The sequence below is a fragment of the Babylonia areolata genome, chromosome 29 (assembly GCF_041734735.1).
Source record: "Babylonia areolata isolate BAREFJ2019XMU chromosome 29, ASM4173473v1, whole genome shotgun sequence".
Lineage (NCBI taxonomy): Eukaryota > Metazoa > Mollusca > Gastropoda > Neogastropoda > Buccinidae > Babylonia > Babylonia areolata.
In genome coordinates, this window is record NC_134904.1 from 7,946,016 (window position 1) to 7,965,493 (window position 19,478).

A 19,478-nucleotide genomic window follows, 5' to 3' on the forward strand; every position below is an offset into this window, starting at 1 on the left:
GTGTTGTTAGCCCAAGTCTGTAGTCGATCGGTTCAGTTCAGTTCAGTTACTCAAGGAGGCGTCACTGTGTTCGGACAAATCCATATACGCCGCACCACATCTGCTAAGCAGATGTCTGACCAGCAGCGTAACCAAACCCGCTTAGTCAGATCTTGAAAAAAAAAGAAAAAAGAAAAAAAGGTGCATAATGGACACAAAATTAGATTAATGGATAAATAATTATACAAACACTGAGATGCGGAATAGATAAATAAATGAATAGATAGATAAATAAATAGATAAACTCACGGATAACATTAACAAAAGGTAAGTAGATGGTAAAATTAAATAAGATGCGGGAAAAGACAAAAATAAGATACACAAATAAAATAAAAGGCCGGACAATAATGATAATGAATAAATAAATAAATAAATAAGCAAATTAATGTAAACTGACATACAGACACGCACGCGTGTGTCACACGTACACACACACACACACACGCACACACACACACACACACACACACACACACATACACACACGCGCGCGCGCGATATGCAGCAAGCATGCAGTTTTACAGACATGATTGCACAACAAAAGTGCACAGGTCCAACAGAAGACATAAAAGCACACGAGCCCCGACACATACACACACCATCCCACACATTACCCTGCACCCCCTCCCTCACACGCACATACTAACGTATCGCAGCTTCCTTCCTTCCTTTCGATTACCTGACTATTCTATCACTGACTAAAAGGGGGTTTGCGAAAGATATATTTAGGTCTACATAGGTTTCTCAGCTGAAAAAAAAAAGTGGTATTTGACCGGCAGGCTACTACTTTTCGCTTTTCGCCCAGCTGCAAGCAACTGGACTAGCCGGCCCCTAGCTCCACCTGGTGTGGTAGCAGTAAAAAAAAAAAGAGAGGTATATTCTGGTATTTATACCCTGGAGGCCATTGACATAAAGGTGTCGACTGAGCTGGCCTCCACAGCTCTCTTGGGCAAGGCGTTCCAATCCCGGATGGTACGTGGGAGGAAACCAGCCCGCCTATACCTAGTTTTGCAAAAGATTTGCTCCAGCTGCTCAGTGTGGGTGCGTCGCTGCCGTGGTGGTGTTGATACCAGGTTTTCTTTCAGTGAGTCCATGCTTACATGATTATGCCTGATTTCATACAGCATGGTCAATCTGGCTGTTTGGCGGCGTTGTTGCATGGAGGACCATCCAAGGTCTTGTGGCATTGCTGATACACTTGAGGTGTTCCGGTAGCGTCTCAGCACAAATCTGGCTGCTTGTCTCTGGACTGCCTCGATGAGATCAGTGTCCTGTTGTCGGTAGGGATCCCAGACTGATGATGAATACTCCAGGATGGGGCGGACAAATGCCTTGTACACTAGTTCCCTGATGGCCTGGGAACTAATTTTCAGGTTCCTCCTCAAAAAGCCTAAGGTCTTGTTTGCTTTGGAGCAGATGTTCTCAATGTGCTTTCTCCAGCTCAGGTCTTTCTTTATCGTGACTCCTACATATTTAGTGGAGTCTACCCTCTGTAGTGCTTGTCCGTGGAGCGTATAGTCATGCTCCTTTGGGTTCCTGCTTTTGGTCACGATCCAGGTGTTGCATTTGCCAAGATGGAAAACCATGTCCCAGCTCTTCTCCCACTCAGTCAGTTTGTTGAGGTCTTGTTGTAGCTGGGCTTGGTCCTGGGGTGTTGCTATTACTTTGTAAATTGCAGTGTCGTCTGCAAACTGCTTGCCTCCGGTTTCTGAGGAAATCCGTGATCCACTCTTTGGTCTGTCCGCGAACTCCGTAGTGATGGTGTTTATGCATGAGTAGGCTGTGGTTGACTTTGTCAAACGCCTTAGCAAAGTCCATGATAAAGACGTTTGTCTGTTTTCCCTGCTCTGTGCATTCCAGGAGCTCGTCAATAAATTCCAGGAGCTGGGTCTCAATATTTTCTCTTCCGTAAGCCATGCTGTTCTTCTCGTAGTATCCCATGTCGTTCTAGATGTTGCATTATTGCACAGGTGATGATGTGCTCCATGATCTTACAGGGTATGCTAGTTAGGGATACTGGGCGGCAGTTTGCCGGATCATATTGTTCTCCTTTTTCTTGAAAATTGGAGTGACATTGGCATCCTTCCAGTCAGATGGAACTGTCCCGGTGGGAACGGATGACTGGAACATTGTTGTTAGGATTGGGGCCATTTCTGATGCCAGCTCTTTGAGTATACGTGGGCTGATGTTGTCTGATCCACTTGCTTTGTCTGGCTTCAGTTCATGCAACAACTTCTTTTCTCCCTCCACTGATATTTTGATGTTCTCTAACTCAGGGAAGTCTGCTGGTTTCATGTTGCATTTCTGGGTGAATTCTTCTGTCGAGTACTCATTTCCTTTGCTGAAGACTGACTGGAAATGCCTGTTCAGAATCTCATCCTCTGCTGAGGGTTCTGGGGTCAGGCGTCCGTCAGCCTTCATTGGGGCCACTCCTGTGTTTGACGACTTCTGGTGTTTAATGAACGACCAGAAACGTTTGTACTTTGGCTCTGGCGCATGGTCGGTCCGGTCCTGAGTCACAGGCTGTAGTGAAGATTTTGTTCAGGTAAACCCAGTATGCTCTGGTCAGCTGCCTCTGGACTTTTCTGAGCTTCTTCACCTCTTCTTTGAGCTCCTCTGTTCCCTGTTTGCGCATCTTCCGAAAGACTCTGTCTCTCCTTTTGATTAGGCTTCGCAGATCTGGTGATCAGGGCTGGCTCTCCCTTTTTCTGGCTGTCTTGTGGGGAATGAATTTCTGGGCTTTCACGGCATACTCTCCCTCCCGTCCCCCCCCCCCCCAATACACACACACACACACGACCATACTCCCCCCCCCCCTTCCCGCTCCTCCCTCCACACACACACACACACACACACACGCACGCACATTCCGATACTCCGTAGCCCTAGTCAAGTGGAAAAGGTCGAGTAAGTTGACATGTCTACTGAAGACAGCCGTAGTCAAGTGGAAAAGTTCAGGGTATTTGACACGTCCACTATAGACAGCCCCAATCAAGTGGAAACTGTTGTCATGTCAGCTGTGGACAGCCCTTGTCACATTGAAATGTTTGAGCTGTTTGACAAGTCCGCTGTGGCCATTCCAAACACTACACCATTTCAAACATCGAAAGACATCACAAAAAGTTAATTGGCTACTATATGAAAGCAGTTATGTATTCGTGAAATGTTAAACTAACAGACGATTTCAATTATGCATGCTGTTTATGGACAACCACCGTCCTCTAATCAAACACAAGCGATGTTTATGGATAGCCACTGGCCTCTCATGAAATATACACACAAACGATGTTTATGGACAACCACTAGCCTTTCATTAAACACACAAACGATGTTTTTGGACAACCACTGGCTTCTCATTAAACACACAAACGATGTTTAGGCACAACTCTCATTGAACACACAAATGTTTTTGGACAACCATTGGCTTCTCATTAAACACACAAAGGAAATTTTCTATCTAAAATTACGTTTAAACATACTTACCGTGACCCAACTAGTGCAGACTCCGGCAGTGGTCTGACATTCCTGTCCTGTGCAAACTACTATCTGCCTGTGCGGAGAAAACGAAAGTAACTACGGCCGATAACCTACCGGAAGTAGATAACCTCCCCTCTCTCCCGCTGGCTAGCGGCCTCTTTTGACGGCAATATGCCATCACCAGCGCAGCGAGCAGGGAGAACAGGAAGCGGGGAGGACGGGAGGATCTTAAATTTGAGTCACGGTAAGTATGTTATTTAAACGTAATTTTAGATAGAAAATTTCCTTTTAATTACACATACTTAACCGTGACCCAACAAGTGCAGAATAGCGCCACAAAGTGGAGGGCTCGCCTGTTCTACTGTCTGTGTGCTGAGATGGCCTGTTGTGCAACTACCACAGAAGCGATGCCTCTTGAGCCATCATCCCGCAGGCGTGCGACGTCTCTCAGTTAGAAGTCAATGAAAGTGGCAGGGTTTTTCCAGTAGGCAGCGTCCATGATGTCTTGCAGCCGTGTTGAGTGCGCTAAGGCAAGAGAAGAGGACCATGCTCTGACTTCATGTGCTCTGACTGAGGAGGCATCAAGTCTCAATCCTTGCGTTCTATCGCCAGTGCGCTGCGATGGCCTGTTGTGTGACCACTGCAGAGGCAACGCCTCTTGAGCCATCATCCCTAAAGCGATAGATGTCCCTCAAGTAGAATTCGATGAAGGTAGAGTGTACTGTGTCACCTAAGGATATTGTTGCAGGCAAGGAAAACTGAGGTCCGCAGCTGTATTGTGGGAGAGGTCTGTGGACCACAGCTGTGCTGATAAATGTAGCGCAAAGAAAATCGGGTTGGTGTGTTGAATCCACACTTTACTGAGAGGCCTTCGAATCAAAGGAAGGGAAGGAAATACACACCCTATATGGTTGTCTCACTTGCACGCGGTTGAGCGTCAATGCAAGGAGGTGCACATGTGGTTTGATCTGATGATTCCACATCAGTTGTGGGCCGATAGTGGAAGTGATATATGTGTTTGGAGGAAACTGTGGCACGAGACAGAGGTAGGCCACCATGTTGGGCTTGCCTTAGGCGTGACAGCCAGATCTGTAGAGATCCTCCATGAGAGGTGACAGGTGATAAGCGCTCCCACCGCCACTTTTCTGTCGTTGCCAAAAAAAGACAGTGCTGGCATGTTGCCTATGCATAGAAGGGCAGACATTTGGCAACAAGAGACTTGAGGTCCCTGGTGTCTCTGGGACAGGGCTGTGTAATTACCCAGGTAGGTACCATCACGAAGGGGCATATGGAAGGCTTGGTGGCTTCTCTACCTGAGTGTGGCATGTTGGAGTAACCTGTAGAAAGTTGTCGGCAGTCGATGGCTGGGTTGGATCAGGCTGTGGGAGTGCACTTCATGTGCTCGCAGGTCACTGAGTCTCATTCTGTGGTGGAATTCCTAATGGAAGAGGGTTTTCATGGGGAAAATTTTCGCTGAAGGTTCTTTAGTGAGAAAGGGGACCGGATCCATGACAGGCCTCTGGCTGTGTGTGGTGTGCACTAAGTCTGGGATGGAGCAGGGTGGGTGCAGGGAGGAAAGTGGCTCTAGATGTGTTGTACTGGCCATTTACATCAGATCGCTGATCTGACATGCATTTTCAATAAGTGAGAGCTGTATTATCAGCGGTTTCTGAATTGCAAAGGGAAATCATTTGCAGCTTAGTCTTTCATGAAGGACTATGTCTCTCAGACTAGAAGTCAAATTGCACTGGGACTTAGTGCTGTAGCCTTGACTATGTCTCTCAGACTAGAGGTCAAATTGCACTGGGACTTAGTGCTGTAGCCTTGGGGGCTAACTGGCCTGTGGGATCCATCCCTATGGTGAGTCCTAAGGCCCTCATGATAGAGGGACTGGGGATGCAACTTGGGCAAAACACTCTACTATAAATTGTATAATCAAATTCCAGCCTGAATAGTCGGGGCAGCAGTTGCCTGTTCTGCTGTTCATTGTCGTACACAACTGATTATCATATACTGGTCCTAGGAGGACACCAGTCAGCATGGGTAAATCAGGAAACAGCTGCTGTGTGCTTGAGGGATGAAGGTGTCCACCATGCAGGTTATGTTGAAATGTAAGGAAGCCGGAAGGAGCTGATGGGGTCTTGTGGTGCAACCATGTGTCTGAAAGAAATGACAACAAAGTCATCCTCTGACAGGCCCTTGACTGAAGGCTGGGGCTGCATGATGGGATAGCCTGCCTAGGCTAGAAACCCTTAAGTGTCTCATTGGAAAGACAGTGCTTGAGAATCTGTAACCACAGCAGTGGTTGTGTGTTGAGGCTGAAAGGATCGGGCAGGGAAGATCAAATGCAGAAATTGCTTTCAAACGCCAATTGTTTGAGACATCGATGCTGGATCTGTGTTCAACCAAGGTGATGGGGCAAACAAATGTGCTTGAATGCGGCATCTGCCGTGTCGGTATGAGTGGGCAGAAAGGTACACCCCTGTGGGTAATGAACGGTTCGTTGTGCTTTGTGAGACGCATCCGTCCTCGTCAATATGCCTTTCTCCCGAGTGTAGAGGAAAATAATTATTACCCAGGCCTTCTGCTACTAGTGAGGAGTGGAAGAGATGGACTTAGGGTGATTGTCTCCTGTCCAGTGGGCAGTTTTTGGGCCCACTAAAACTTGGAAGGAATGAAGGACATGTGTGTCCGTAGTGGCACCTCTAAGTTGGACTGCCTCATCCCTCCTTGTACCAGGTTAGGGCATCTCTAGCCCTGTGGGTGATTGATGTAGGCAAATGAGTTGGGTTGCCTTGTTCCTCCATGCACCAGAGAGGGCATCCTTAGCCCTGTGGGTGGCAAGGGAGTGTGTGTGGGTCCCTATGGACCAGCCACTACTGATATGTGAAGGAGCATACATTCAGGTGTGAATGAGGCAGTTTTGTCTGTGAGTGCAGTCGTCCTCCGAAAGCAAGGTAGGGATGAATTTATGAAAATGAATACATATATGTGCAATGGGATTATGAACTTCCATCAACTCAAGTGATTATGTCAGGAATATGCCAATGACATGACAAGAGATCGAGTCACGAGAAATAAGCAGCTGTATAAGCATACGTGTAGCGTGCAGATATACCCAAGTAAATGGGTAAGTGTGCATAATCCGTAATGGAAAGGAATCTGTGTATGCATCTATATATAAGAGATGTACATACGCATATGAATAAAGTGCCAGTATGTAGACACAAGAGAGATTTGGGCATTGTGAACAGAATGACGCAAAACACAACACTGCTATTCTTTGTTGGCAGTTTATTCATTCCGTTTAAAATCACACTCACCCGCCCCTCACACGTCAGATAAGAATGCGGTGTGTGGCCCTCAGCCACAGTAACTGGACATATCTCCCATCATCATCATCAGTCTTCACAATAACTGGACATAATAAATGGACATCAGTCTCCACAATAACTGGACATCAGTCTCCACAATAAAAGGACATCAGTCTCCACATTAACTGAACATCAGTCTCCACAATAAAAGGACATCAGTCTCCACATTAACTGAACATTAGTCTCCGTAAGTGGACATCAGTCTCCACAATAAAAGGACATCAGTCTCCACATTAACTGGACATTAGTCTCCATAAGTGGACATCAGTCTCAGTCTCCACAGTAACTGGACACAATATCTGGACATCAGTGTCCACAATATCTGGACATCAGTGTCCACAATAACTGGACACAATATCTGGACATCAGTGTCCACATTAACCGGACACAATATCTGGACATCAGTCTCCACATTAACCAGACACAATATCTGGACATCAGTCTCCACATTAACTGGACACAATATCTGGACATCAGTCTCCACATTAACTGGACACAATATCTGGATGTCAGTCTCCACAATAATTGGACAAAGTCTCCACATAAACTGGACATCAGTTCCGCAATGCCTCACAGGCTGCAAACTCAGGTGCTGACAATGTTTCTTTATGCTCAACAGAAAAAAACCCAACACATTTGGAAAACATGTGATGTGTCTGCACATCATGGACCATGGACACAATGTAGAAACATGAACAAGAGGAAGGGTGGGTGGACAGAAAAACAAAACCTACAGAAGTGGTGGGACGGTTGGCACAGTGTGTGTACACTGATGAGACAGGCACAGCCAGATCAACAAAGCCGTCACTGACGCTGGTCAAGTTGCAACCTGATAACTCACATCATGATAGTAGATTACTAGTAACACAAATACACTTGCAGGCAGGATTACAAAAAACAACAAAAAACCAGAGGGTGGTGTTGCACTGTGGCACTCTTCCTGGAAAGAGCAGCTTGAATTTCACACAGAGAAATGATGGAAAGAGCAGCCTGAATTTCACACAGAGAAATGATGGAAAGAGTAGCCTGAATTTTGCACAGAGAAATGTGATGTGAGAAAAAGTCCGACAATCCAATACAGAGCAATCCACTTTGCCCATCTGTGGTATGTGCTGTCAGCCAGAAACCTGACATCCACTGGACCAATCGGGACACTGTTCTTACTCGACTGGACCAATCAGAACACTGACTGTTCTACTCGACTGGACCAATCAGTAAATTGACTACTCCACTGGACCAATCAATACACTGACTGTTCTACTCCACTGGACCAATCAGTACACTGACTGTTCTACTCCACTGGGCCAATCAGTACACTGACTGTTCTACTCTACTGTACCAATCAGTACATTGTCTACTCCACTGGACCAATCAGTACACTGACTGTTCTACTCGACTGGACCAATCAGTAAATTGTCTACTCCACTGGACTAGTAAGTACACCGACTGTTGTACTCTACTGGACCAATCAATACACTGTCTACTCCACTGGACCAATCAGTACACTGTCTACTCCACTGGACCAATCAGTACACTGTCTACTCCACTGGACCAATCAGTACACTGACTGTTCTACTCCACTGGACCAATAAGTACACCGACTGTTCTACTCTACTGGACCAATCAATACATTGTCTACTCCACTGGACCAATCAGAACACTGACTGTTCTACTTCACTGGACAATTCAGTACACTGACTGTTCTACTCCAGGCTTCTAACACATGGATATGACGCTGTATATTTAACAGAATTGACTTGTCTATGACACTAGACATACTTTCTGTATATCCAACAGATCTTACTGAGATGTCTACAACACTAAACATACTTTCTGTATATCCAGCAGAACTTACTGACAAGTCTATGACACTAAACATACTTTCTGTATATCCAGCAGTACTTACTGACAAGTCTATGACACTAGACATACTTTCTGTATATCCAACAGATCTTACTGACATGTCTATGACATTGAACTTACTTTCTGTATAACCAGCAGAACTGACATGTCTAGGACACTAAACATACTTTGTTTTCATGTCTTTCCTTCATCCTATAACTATAATCTTGTACTCGTTTGATTCTTTCATTCAGTGGTTTGCTACAACTGTTTTACTGATTTCAAATAAAAAGCTGTATATTGTGGATACATGGAAGAATGAATGGTCACTGACTGAATTCTATGTATGAAAGGATTTTTAGTGAATGTTTTATCCTAATGACTTGCGTCCACAAAAAGAAATAATCATTAACACTATGATGTGCTGTGAATTATTATTTACAAAATGTACAGAAATACATACTTTTATTTTTCTTGTTTATATATGATTTATGGTGTTGTGGTTGGTTTGTGTGTGTGTGTGTGTGTGTGTGTGTGTGTGTGTGTGATTTCAGTGGCAGTCACCAAGACTCTCATGCTCAAATCAATACAGAGTTATTACAAATGCTAACTTATATATTACATTGTTAGTTGAAAGGACAAGCAACACTCATTTGTACTGCAATGTAAGTTGAAAGGAAGAGCACCACTTATTTGATTTGTATTATACTGTGTGTGAGAGTTAATAGGAAGAGCACCACTTATTTGTATCATACTGTGCATGTGAGCTGAAGGGAAGAGCAACCTTAGGAATGAAAAACAAAAACAAACCACAAACTCTTGAGGCAACAAAGACTTGAGCCATCACTACTTGTTGTTCCAAGTGGGTATCACTGTGTATTTTCCTCAAGACCTCAATGGTGTCATGAAGACAGTGTTTCAGATGATAAGCCATGTTTTATATGCTGCATGGAAACAGTGCTTAAAAAAACAACAACAAAAAAACCCAACCCCAAAACGTTCTAAGGTTTGCATCCTTGGTGCAACAACATATGGCGATGGGAAATAACTCTTAGATACACACAAACAGAAAAGTTTAATGAGAACTCGTGGAGCAGTGAACATTTTTTTTTTTTTTTTTTTTTTTTAGAAAAAAAACACCCAGCAACATCACATTCACATAAAATATTGAAAGACTTGATAACAACAGGTCAGTCTGGAAATAAAGAAAGAAAGAAGAAAAAAGCAACAACTACAAAAATAAATAAATAAGCATTCTGCCAGTAGTATGACTGTAGGTAACAGCAGCACAAATGGGTGTGTCAACAACCTGTTTTCTCCTCCCATCCCTTCTTCAACCCACCACCCACAAACATGCAACATAGGGAGACTATCACTAACACACACAGACATACAACATAGAGACTGTCACTAACACACACACAAACAAAAGGAGACTATCATCAACACACACATAAGGAAAGGAGACATCACCAACACACACATAAGGAAAGGAGACTATCAGCAACATACAACTAAAGGAGACTATCACCAACACACAACTAAAGGAGACTATCACCAACACACACAACAAAAGAGACATCACCAATACACAACTAAAGGAGACATCACCAATACACACAACTAAAGGAGACATCACCAACACACATAACTAAAGGAGACTATCAACAACACACAACAAGAGACATCACCAACACACACAACAAAAGAGACATCACCAATACATAACTAAAGGAGACATCACCAATACACACAACTAAAGGAGACATCACCAACACACATAACTAAAGGAGACTATCAACAACACACAACAAAAGAGACATCACCAACACACACAACAAAAGAGACTATCACCAACACACAACTAAAGGAGACTATCACAAACACACACGACTAAAGGAGACATCACCAACACACATAACTAAAGGAGACTATCACCAACACACACAACTAAAGGAGACATCACCAACACATATAACTAAAGGAGACTATCACCAACACACACAACTAAAGGAGACATCACCAACACATATAACTAAAGGAGACTATCACCAACACACACAACTAAAGGAGACATCACCAACACACACAACTAAAGGAGACATCACCAACACATATAACTAAAGGAGACTATCACCAACACACACAACTAAAGGAGACATCACCAACACATATAACTAAAGGAGACTATCACCAACACACACAACTAAAGGAGACATCACCAACACACACAACTTAAGGAGAATATTAACAGCTGCAGCAGTCCCATCAACCAGCCCTGCCAGGAACAACCTTCACATGACACAGGTTTCTTCTTCAACATATCATTTATAATAGTAAAACATGTTTAAAGCAGAGGAGAGAAGCGTGCTTGTGTTAAGAAAAGCAAGAGCACACTTTTTTCTTTGTGTCTCAAACTGGTTTTTGGAGAGGAATGGGAACTCTTTTCATCCCTACAGAAAGCCGGTGTTGAGACTTGTACCTCTTGTTTCAGGACCTACAGAAAGCCGGTGTTGACTACAGAAAGCTGGTGTTGAGACTTGTACCTCTTGTTTCAGGACCTACAGAAAGCCAGTGTTGAGACTTGTTACTCTTTTTTCAGGACCTACAGAAAGCCAGTGTTGAGACTTGTACCTCTTGTTTCAGGACCTACAGAAAGCCGGTGTTGAGACTTGTACCTCTTGTTTCAGGACCTACAGAAAGCCAGTGTTGAGACTTGTTACTCTTTTTTCAGGACCTACAGAAAGCCAGTGTTGAGACTTGTACCTCTTGTTTCAGGACCTACAGAAAGCCGGTGTTGAGACTTGCACCTCTTGTTGTTTCAGGACCTACAGAAAGCTGGTTTTGAGACTTGTACCTCTTGTTTCAGGACCTACAGAAAGCTGGTGTTGAGATTTGTACCTCTCGTTGCAAGACCTTGGCAAGCAGAATTCACCTTGTGAATGCAGTCACAATGTAATCAGCTTTGGCCTTCTACAGACTTGATGAATAACTCACTGCTCTCTTCCCATCACCCGTAACCAGTTCACTGCAGCAAATCTGGATTGGATCAGGGCCTGCTCTTTCTACTCTGCAGGAAACCAACAACACAGTCCTTGTGAAGTCTATTACAATAGTTTCAAACAAACCCTGTGCTGCTGCGGAGAGAATGCAGGACAATACATGATGAACTCCAGGGACTGTGAAGGATGAAATGGAAAAAGCAATCAATTCAACACACTGACCAACTTGAGTACACAGCAGAGTTCTGAAAGGAAAAGCACAATCAATCCAAGAGATGCAGGAAGTTGACCAACTTAACCAGTGCACAGCACAGACCACCAAACAAAATAATGGCCGGCCCGAGATTGGGCAGACGAATGAAAAACAACAATAATGGGTAAAACAACAGCAGTATGAAAAGCACACACACACTGACACATACAGAGACATGTTCCATGTTGAGTTGGAGGGGAGACAAGTCTAAAGTGCAGGACTGATCACTGCCAGCCTCAGTCTCATCACCGTCATCATCATCACCATCACCATCATCATCACTGCCATTGTCTCTATCACCAGAATCACTGTCTCTGTCCCATCTAAGCGTGCTCGAAGCGGGAACAGAGGTAAGGGGAGGGGGAGGGGGAGGAAGAAGGAGAAGATATGGGTGACGCCCCTTGCTGTCGCAATGTCTGGAAACGGCGCTTCAAGTTCTCTCGCAGCTCCAACCGCTGTTGCTGTACTGTGGTGCGGTTGGCTTGGAACAGTCGAATGTCTTCTTCCGATATGCCGCAGTCTGCGCTGTCATCTTCCTCATCTTCACACGATAATGTAGACTGCACACATAGAGGACAACACATGATAATGTAGACTACACACATAGAGGACAACACATGATAATGTAGACTACACACATAGAGGACAACACATGACAATGTAGACTGCACACACAGAGGACATCACATGACAATGTAGACTACTCACATAGAAGACAACATATGATAATGTAGACTGCACACACAGAGGACATCACATGATAATGTAGACTACATGCATAAAGGACATCACATGACAATGCAGACTGCACACACAGAGGACAATACATGACAATGTAGACTGCACACACAGAGGACAACGCATGATAATGTAGACTGTACACATAGAGGAAAACACATGATAATGTAGACAGCACACATAGGGGACATTACACGACAATGTAGACTGCACACACAGGGGACAACACATGATAATGTAGACTGCACACACAGACAACACATGATAATGTAGACTGCACACACAGACAACACATGACAATGTAGACTGCACACATAGGGGACAACACATGATAATGTAGACTGCACACACAGACAACACATGATAATGTAGACAGCACACATACAGGACAACACAAGACAATGTAGACTGCACACATAGAGGACAACACATGATAATGTAGACTACATACATAGAGAACAACACATGATAATGAAGACAGCACACATGATGGACAACACATGAACTGAAAGAAAAGACACATGATGATGCATACACACACAGAGGTCATCACATGGTAATGTAGACTGCACACAAGGGGACAACAGATGGGAAGACACTGCCATGGCATTAATAAAAAAAAAAAAAAGGATACTCACAGATGCAAATGAATTAAAATGAAAACACCCATGAGATAAAAACTGAATTTCTCTCTCCAAGTTATTGCTGAAATTTGCCTCTTACCGCTCCTCCAAAAAAAAAAAAGAAAAAAAAAAGCAAAGTCATTAACGCATGTATTGTGCATGGTAAGTTTAACAGTAACGAACCCTAGACAGTAAAACAAATTGATCTGTATGTCTCGATGGTCGTTCATGAATGTTTTGCTCTAAGTGATAACCTTGGACAATAAGACAAGTTGATCTGTGTATGTAGGTGGTCATTCATGAACATCATGCCCTGACCCCAGACTTTTTATCAATGAGGCAAATTGATCTGTGTATGTAGGTGGTCATTCCTGAACATCATGCCCTGAGTGATGAGGCCTTTACACAAAGGATTCTGTGAACACAGATCAGCTGCCTCCTTTCAATAAAACTATCTCACCAACCATCGAAATGATTTATATCCTGATGTGCACAAAGACCTTTTGAAAAAAACTATCTCACGAACATCAAAGTGATTCACATCCTGATGTGCATAAATGGAAAGCCCTTTCAATATAACTATCTCACCAACCATCAAAGTGATTCACATCCTGATGTTCACAAAGGCAAAGCCCTTTCAATAAAACTAACTCACCAACCACTGAAGTGATTTACATCCCGATGTGCACAAAGACCTTTCAATAAAACTATCTCACCAACCACTGAAATGATTTTCATCCTATGTGCACAAAACCCTTTCAATAAAACTATCTCACCAACCATCAAAGTGATTCACATCCTTACTCCTTACGTGCACAGAGCCCTTTCAATAAAACTATCTCACGAACATTGAAGTGATTCACATCCTTATGTGCACAAAGGGAAAGCCCTAACAAGCAAATGATTGAAAACTCTGGCAAAATGACCACTTGGGCCAATGTAGAGAGTGTAAAATCCTCACACTAAGGTATCACAACAGCCTTTCTATGCTTCCAATATAATCCAGCTGATGTCCCTATAACATGGCTGAATGTAGCTGTTCATAGCATATACATCATTGAATGGACTTCCTAAACTAAGCAGAAGGAATTCACTAAAGATGATAAAATAACTGTTATCAATCAAATCAATCGGCAATAGCCGAGCGGTTAAGGCATCCAACTTTCAATCTGAGGGTCCCGGGTTTGATTCTCAGTGACAGCACCTAGTGGGTAAAGGGTGGAGATTTTTCTGATCTCCCAGGTCAACATATGCACAGACCTGTTCATTCCCCCTTCTTGTGTATACACACGCAGAAGATCAAATACAAGTGTTAAAGATCCTGTAAACCATGTCAGTGTTTGGTGGGTTACGTTAACAAGAACATACCCAATATGCACCCACACCAAAACAGAGTGTGACAGCATACATGGCGTAGTAAATAAACAAAACGGTCATACATGTAAAATGTTACACGTCTGTTTGAGTGTGTATGTGTGCGTGCCTGAAATCTGATTGAATGTCACAGGAAACAACTGATAAGCCCCAATGGCAGCCACCAGTCGGCTCTACCCAGGTAGGCAGCCTGTTGTGCAAATGACCGTGTGTTTGTAAAGCACTTAGAGCTTGGTCTCTGACCGAGGATAGGTGCTATATAAATATCCATATCATTCATAAAATATAACAGTAAACTGACTGTGGGAACACCTTTTCTTCACTTCCCAAAAGTGCATCATCAGCAACAGAATGTGTAGAAAGAACAGGTATTTTTCATTGACAAAGTATTTCCAAGAAAACTGAAGACAAGCACACACAGTGTGCACATACCGCTAACATCTCCTGTAGGGTGCTCATGGACTTGGAAGGCTGGTAGGAATCGCGCTCTCTGCCACACATGCAGGGATCATTGCTCTGAAAACAGTGCCAGCAAAAGCTATCACAAGGTCATACATACATGCCCACCCCAAAATCGGACTACCCATACATGCCCACCCCAAAATCTACCCATACATGCCTATATAGTTTCTATAACCCCCCCCCCCCCCCCCCCCCAATTCTTTTCTGTCTAGTTTCTATAGACACTTTCCTCTTCCGTGTCTGGTTTCTATAGCCACCCCCTCCCCTGCCCTGTGCAGTTTCTATAGCCACCCCCTCCCTGGCCCTGTGCAGTTTCTATAGCCACCCCTCCCCTGTCTAGTTTCTATAGCCACCCCTCCCCTGTCTAGTTTCTATAGCCACCCCCTCCCCTGCCCTGTGCAGTTTCTATAGCCACCCCCTCCCTGGCCCTGTCCAGTTTCTATAGCCACCCCTCCCCTGTCTAGTTTCTATAGCCACCCCCTGCCCTGTCTAGTATCTGTAGCGACCCCCTCCCCTGACTAGTTTCTATTTTTATAGCCACCCTCCCCTGTCTAGTTTCTATAGCCACCCTCCCCTGTCTAGTTTCTATAGCCACCCCTTCCACTGTCTAGTTTCTATAGCCACCCCCTCCCCTGCCCTGTCTAGTTTCTATAGCCACCCTCTCCCCTGTCTAGTTTCTGTAGCGACCCCCTCCCCTGCCTAGTTTCTATTTACACCCCCTCCCTTGTCTAGTTTCTATAGCCACCCCCTCCCCTGTCTAGTTTCTATAGCCACCCCTTCTACTGTCTAGTTTCTATAGCCACCCCTTCTACTGTCTAGTTTCTATAGCCACCCTCCCCTGTCTAGTTTCTGTAGCCACCCCCTCCCCTGTCTAGTTTCTGTAGCCACCCCCTCCCCTGTCTAGTTTCTGTAGCCACCCCCTCCCCTGTCTGGTTTCTGTAGCCACCCCCTCCCCATTCCCTGTCTAGTTTATATAGCCACTGCCTCCCATCTCCTGTCTAGTTTCTAAAGCTTTCATCCCTCTGAATCACAGCTGTGCATGCATGCCAATGGCTGTTGTGATTTATCTCTATCCTAGAATCAGGACTATATAAATACCAGATTAAGTTCAATTTATCCTTACCTGACAGAGTGTGGTGAACTTTCTCTCTGGTGACCCTCCTGATGACCGACAGTGGGAAAAACTGCCTTCCAGCAACTGGGGGCACTCTTCTCCTGTCACACAGTGCACATCTCAGCTGTTACATACCCTTCACAACACAAATTACAACCTGTCACACAGTGCACATCTCAGCTGTTACATACCCTTCACAACACAAATTACAACCTGTCAAACAGTGCACATCTCAGCTGTTACATACCCTTCACAACACAAATTACAACCTGTCAAACAATGCACATCTCCGCTGATGCATACCATTTATAACACAAATTACAACCTGTCAAACAGTGCCACCTTCACAACAAATTACAACCTGTCAAACAGTGCACATCTCAGCTGATACATACCCTTCACAAAACAAATTACAACCTGACAAACAGTGCACATCTCAGCTGATACATACCCTTCACAACACAAATTACAACCTGTCAAACAGTGCACATCTCAGCTGTTACATACCCTTCACAAAACAAATTACAACCTGACAAACAGTGCACATCTCAGCTAATACATACCCTTCACAACACAAATTACAACCTGTCAAACAGTGCACATCTCAGCTGATACATACCATTCATAGCACAAATTACAACCTGACAAACAGTGCACATCTCAGCTGATGCATACCATTCATAACACAAATTACAACCTGCCAAACAATGCACATCTCAGCTGATGCATAGCATTCATGACACAAATTACAACCTGACGAACAGTGCACATCTCAGCTGATACATACCATTCATAAAGGAAATTTTCTATCTAAAATTACGTTTAAATAACATACTTATTGTGACCCAACTAGTGCAGACTCCGGTAGGGGTCTGACATTACTGTCCTGTGCAAACTACTATCCGCCAAGAGTGAAGATTGTTTTACATGTTTTTAGTAATTTCTTATAACGAGTGTGAAATGTAGACTGATGGCGGGTGAACGGTTATGTAATGCAGCTGAGATTGTGTGCTTCTGAGCGTATGCAAATCATCTGAATGGCTATGAATGTCTATATTCGTACTATATAGGATTTAACTGTGTGCCACCACACAAAGCATCTCCTTTAAAGGACAATAAATTATCTTGTTATCTTGTGTGTGATCTTGTGAACGTTGAAATGAAGAGTATGTTGAAAACACGAATGTCGAAATGATGTGTTGTAAACATGTATGCTGAAATGATGTGCTGTAAACATGAATATTGAAATGATGAATGTGTTGTAAACATGAATGGTGAAATGATGAATGTGTTGTAAACAAATGGTGAAATGATGTGCTGTAAACATGAATATTGAAATGATGAATGTGTTGCAAACGCTGACCTTCATGCAGGCACATGCCGTCAGAGCAGATGTCGGATCCCTCGTTGGAACTAGGGGTGTTACAGTTGTCGCAGCCCTCCGCCTCACTGCTGTAGCCACAGTCGTTGGAGCAGCGATTGGGGGAGAGGGAGATTGTGCAGGGAGATGACTCCTCCACATCACAGAAATGACTGAGGTGGTGGTGGTGGTGGTGATGGTGCTGGGGGAAGGGGTGGTTGCAGGTGTCTGAGTGGAGAAGATGGTGGTGGTTGTTGTTGGAGGAAGGGGTACAGTGGCTACTGTGGTTGTCACACTGAGCCAGGTGGGACGTCTGCAGAGGCTTGGTGGCTATGGACACTGAGGAGCACTGCACAACACACAACACTTCATGACGCACACATCACTCTACAGTGGTGACACACACAGCACTCACAGTGATGACACACACAGCACTTCACAGTGATGACACACAGCACTTCACAGTGATGACACACACAGCACTTCACAGTGATGACACACACAGCACTTCACTGTGATGACACACAGCACTTCACTGTGATGACACACAGTACTTCACAGTGATGACACACACAGCACTTCACAGTGATGACACACACAGCACTTCACCATGACACACAGCACTTCACAGTGATGACACACACAGCACTTCACTGTGATGACACACAGCACTTCACAGTGATGACACACACAGCACTTCAGTGACGACACACACAGCACTTCACTGTGATGACACACAGCACTTCACAGTGATGACACACACAGCACTTCACTGTGATGACACACACAGCACTTCACAGTGATGACACACACAGCACTTCACTGTGATGACACACAGCACTTCACAGTGATGACATACACAGCACTTCACTGTGATGACTCACAGCACTTCACAGTGATGACACACACAGCACTTCACAGTGATGACACACAGCACTTCACTGTGATGACACACAGCACTTCACAGTGATGACACACACAGCACTTCAGTGATGACACACACAGCACTTTACTGTGATGACAAACACAGCACAGCACTTCACTGTGATGACACACCACTTCACAGTGACGACACACAGCAGAGTACTTCACTGTGATGACACACACACCCCTTCATAGTTACGACATCAGACCTGTTAACCTTAAATTTGTGTTTGGTGTGTTCATGTCAAAAAATGGTGAACTCCTCAAAACAGTGTACCAAGTGAAATATCCAAAACTGCAATTCAATAATTTCCACAATACGATTGTATCATTCATTTATTGCAGATTTCACATTATCAATATCACTATTAGTACTATTGATGTCAGTTAAGCCCAGCTGACTATCCTGGGCCAACTCAAGACTATGGTCTTTTTTTTTTAACCTCCACTGCAAACAGCAACATGCAGAGTTAAAAAAAACCGGAAAACCAGCATTTGTACTGTGGGACAAACAGTAAGATTCTATTAGGTGGGGTCAACAGTTACTGTTCCTCACTTGCCCTGTAGGGAAACTTGAAAATTCATTTGCCAGGATGGCCACACAAGAATGGGTTACGTACTCAGATAGAGAAAGAGAGTGTGTGTGCATGTATGTGTGTGCCTGTGTGTGTCACTGTATGTGTGAATGTGTTTCAGGCGTTCACATCGCAAGTTATATTTACCAAAACTAGCATGTTTTGTTTTCAAAAATATCCATCACGCTCCCGACACTGATCGTCTGACACTCTTCCTCTAGCAGACAATGTTTTGAGTCTGACTGTGACAAGTGGTCACCGGAAAAAGAGAGCTATCATGCAGCTCTAAAAGGTTATTTGCCATTGGTTGCTATTTTTGGA

At 44.1% G+C, this 19,478-nt stretch overlaps 2 protein-coding genes across 3 annotated transcripts in view; both read right to left on the reverse strand.

Moving 5' to 3' along the window:
* Positions 1-2,046: 2,046 nt before the first annotated feature.
* LOC143275052 (uncharacterized) lies at positions 2,047-4,693 on the reverse strand. Its single transcript, XM_076579115.1, has 2 exons — positions 4,598-4,693; positions 2,047-2,562 (listed from the first exon to the last, which is right to left on the reverse strand). The coding sequence occupies exons 1-2, from the start codon at positions 4,691-4,693 to the stop codon at positions 2,047-2,049; spliced, it is 612 nt and encodes a 203-aa protein (XP_076435230.1).
* Positions 4,694-9,247: 4,554 nt separating this feature from the next.
* Positions 9,248-19,478, reverse strand: part of LOC143274974 (gametogenetin-binding protein 2-like) — a 29,447-nt gene continuing 19,216 nt past the window's right edge. For both annotated transcript variants that reach the window (XM_076579001.1, XM_076579000.1), the window contains 4 exons: positions 17,662-18,007; positions 16,308-16,399; positions 15,155-15,238; positions 9,248-12,547 (listed from right to left, as the gene is read on the reverse strand). In XM_076579001.1, coding sequence (XP_076435116.1) covers positions 12,311-12,547; positions 15,155-15,238; positions 16,308-16,399; positions 17,662-18,007 — 759 coding nt within the window. In that variant the 3' untranslated portion in view covers positions 9,248-12,310. The remainder of the gene's footprint in view (positions 12,548-15,154; positions 15,239-16,307; positions 16,400-17,661; positions 18,008-19,478) is intronic.

Bases quoted from the DNA above. Each gene is read 5' to 3' on its own strand.
- LOC143275052 (XM_076579115.1), bottom strand. From the start codon at position 4,693: ATGCCAGCACTGTCTTTTTTTGGCAACGACAGAAAAGTGGCGGTGGGA. The intron at 2,563-4,597 runs GTCACGCCTAAG...TCTTCACTACAG, and splicing joins GGATCTCTACAGATCTGGCT to CCTGTGACTCAGGACCGGAC.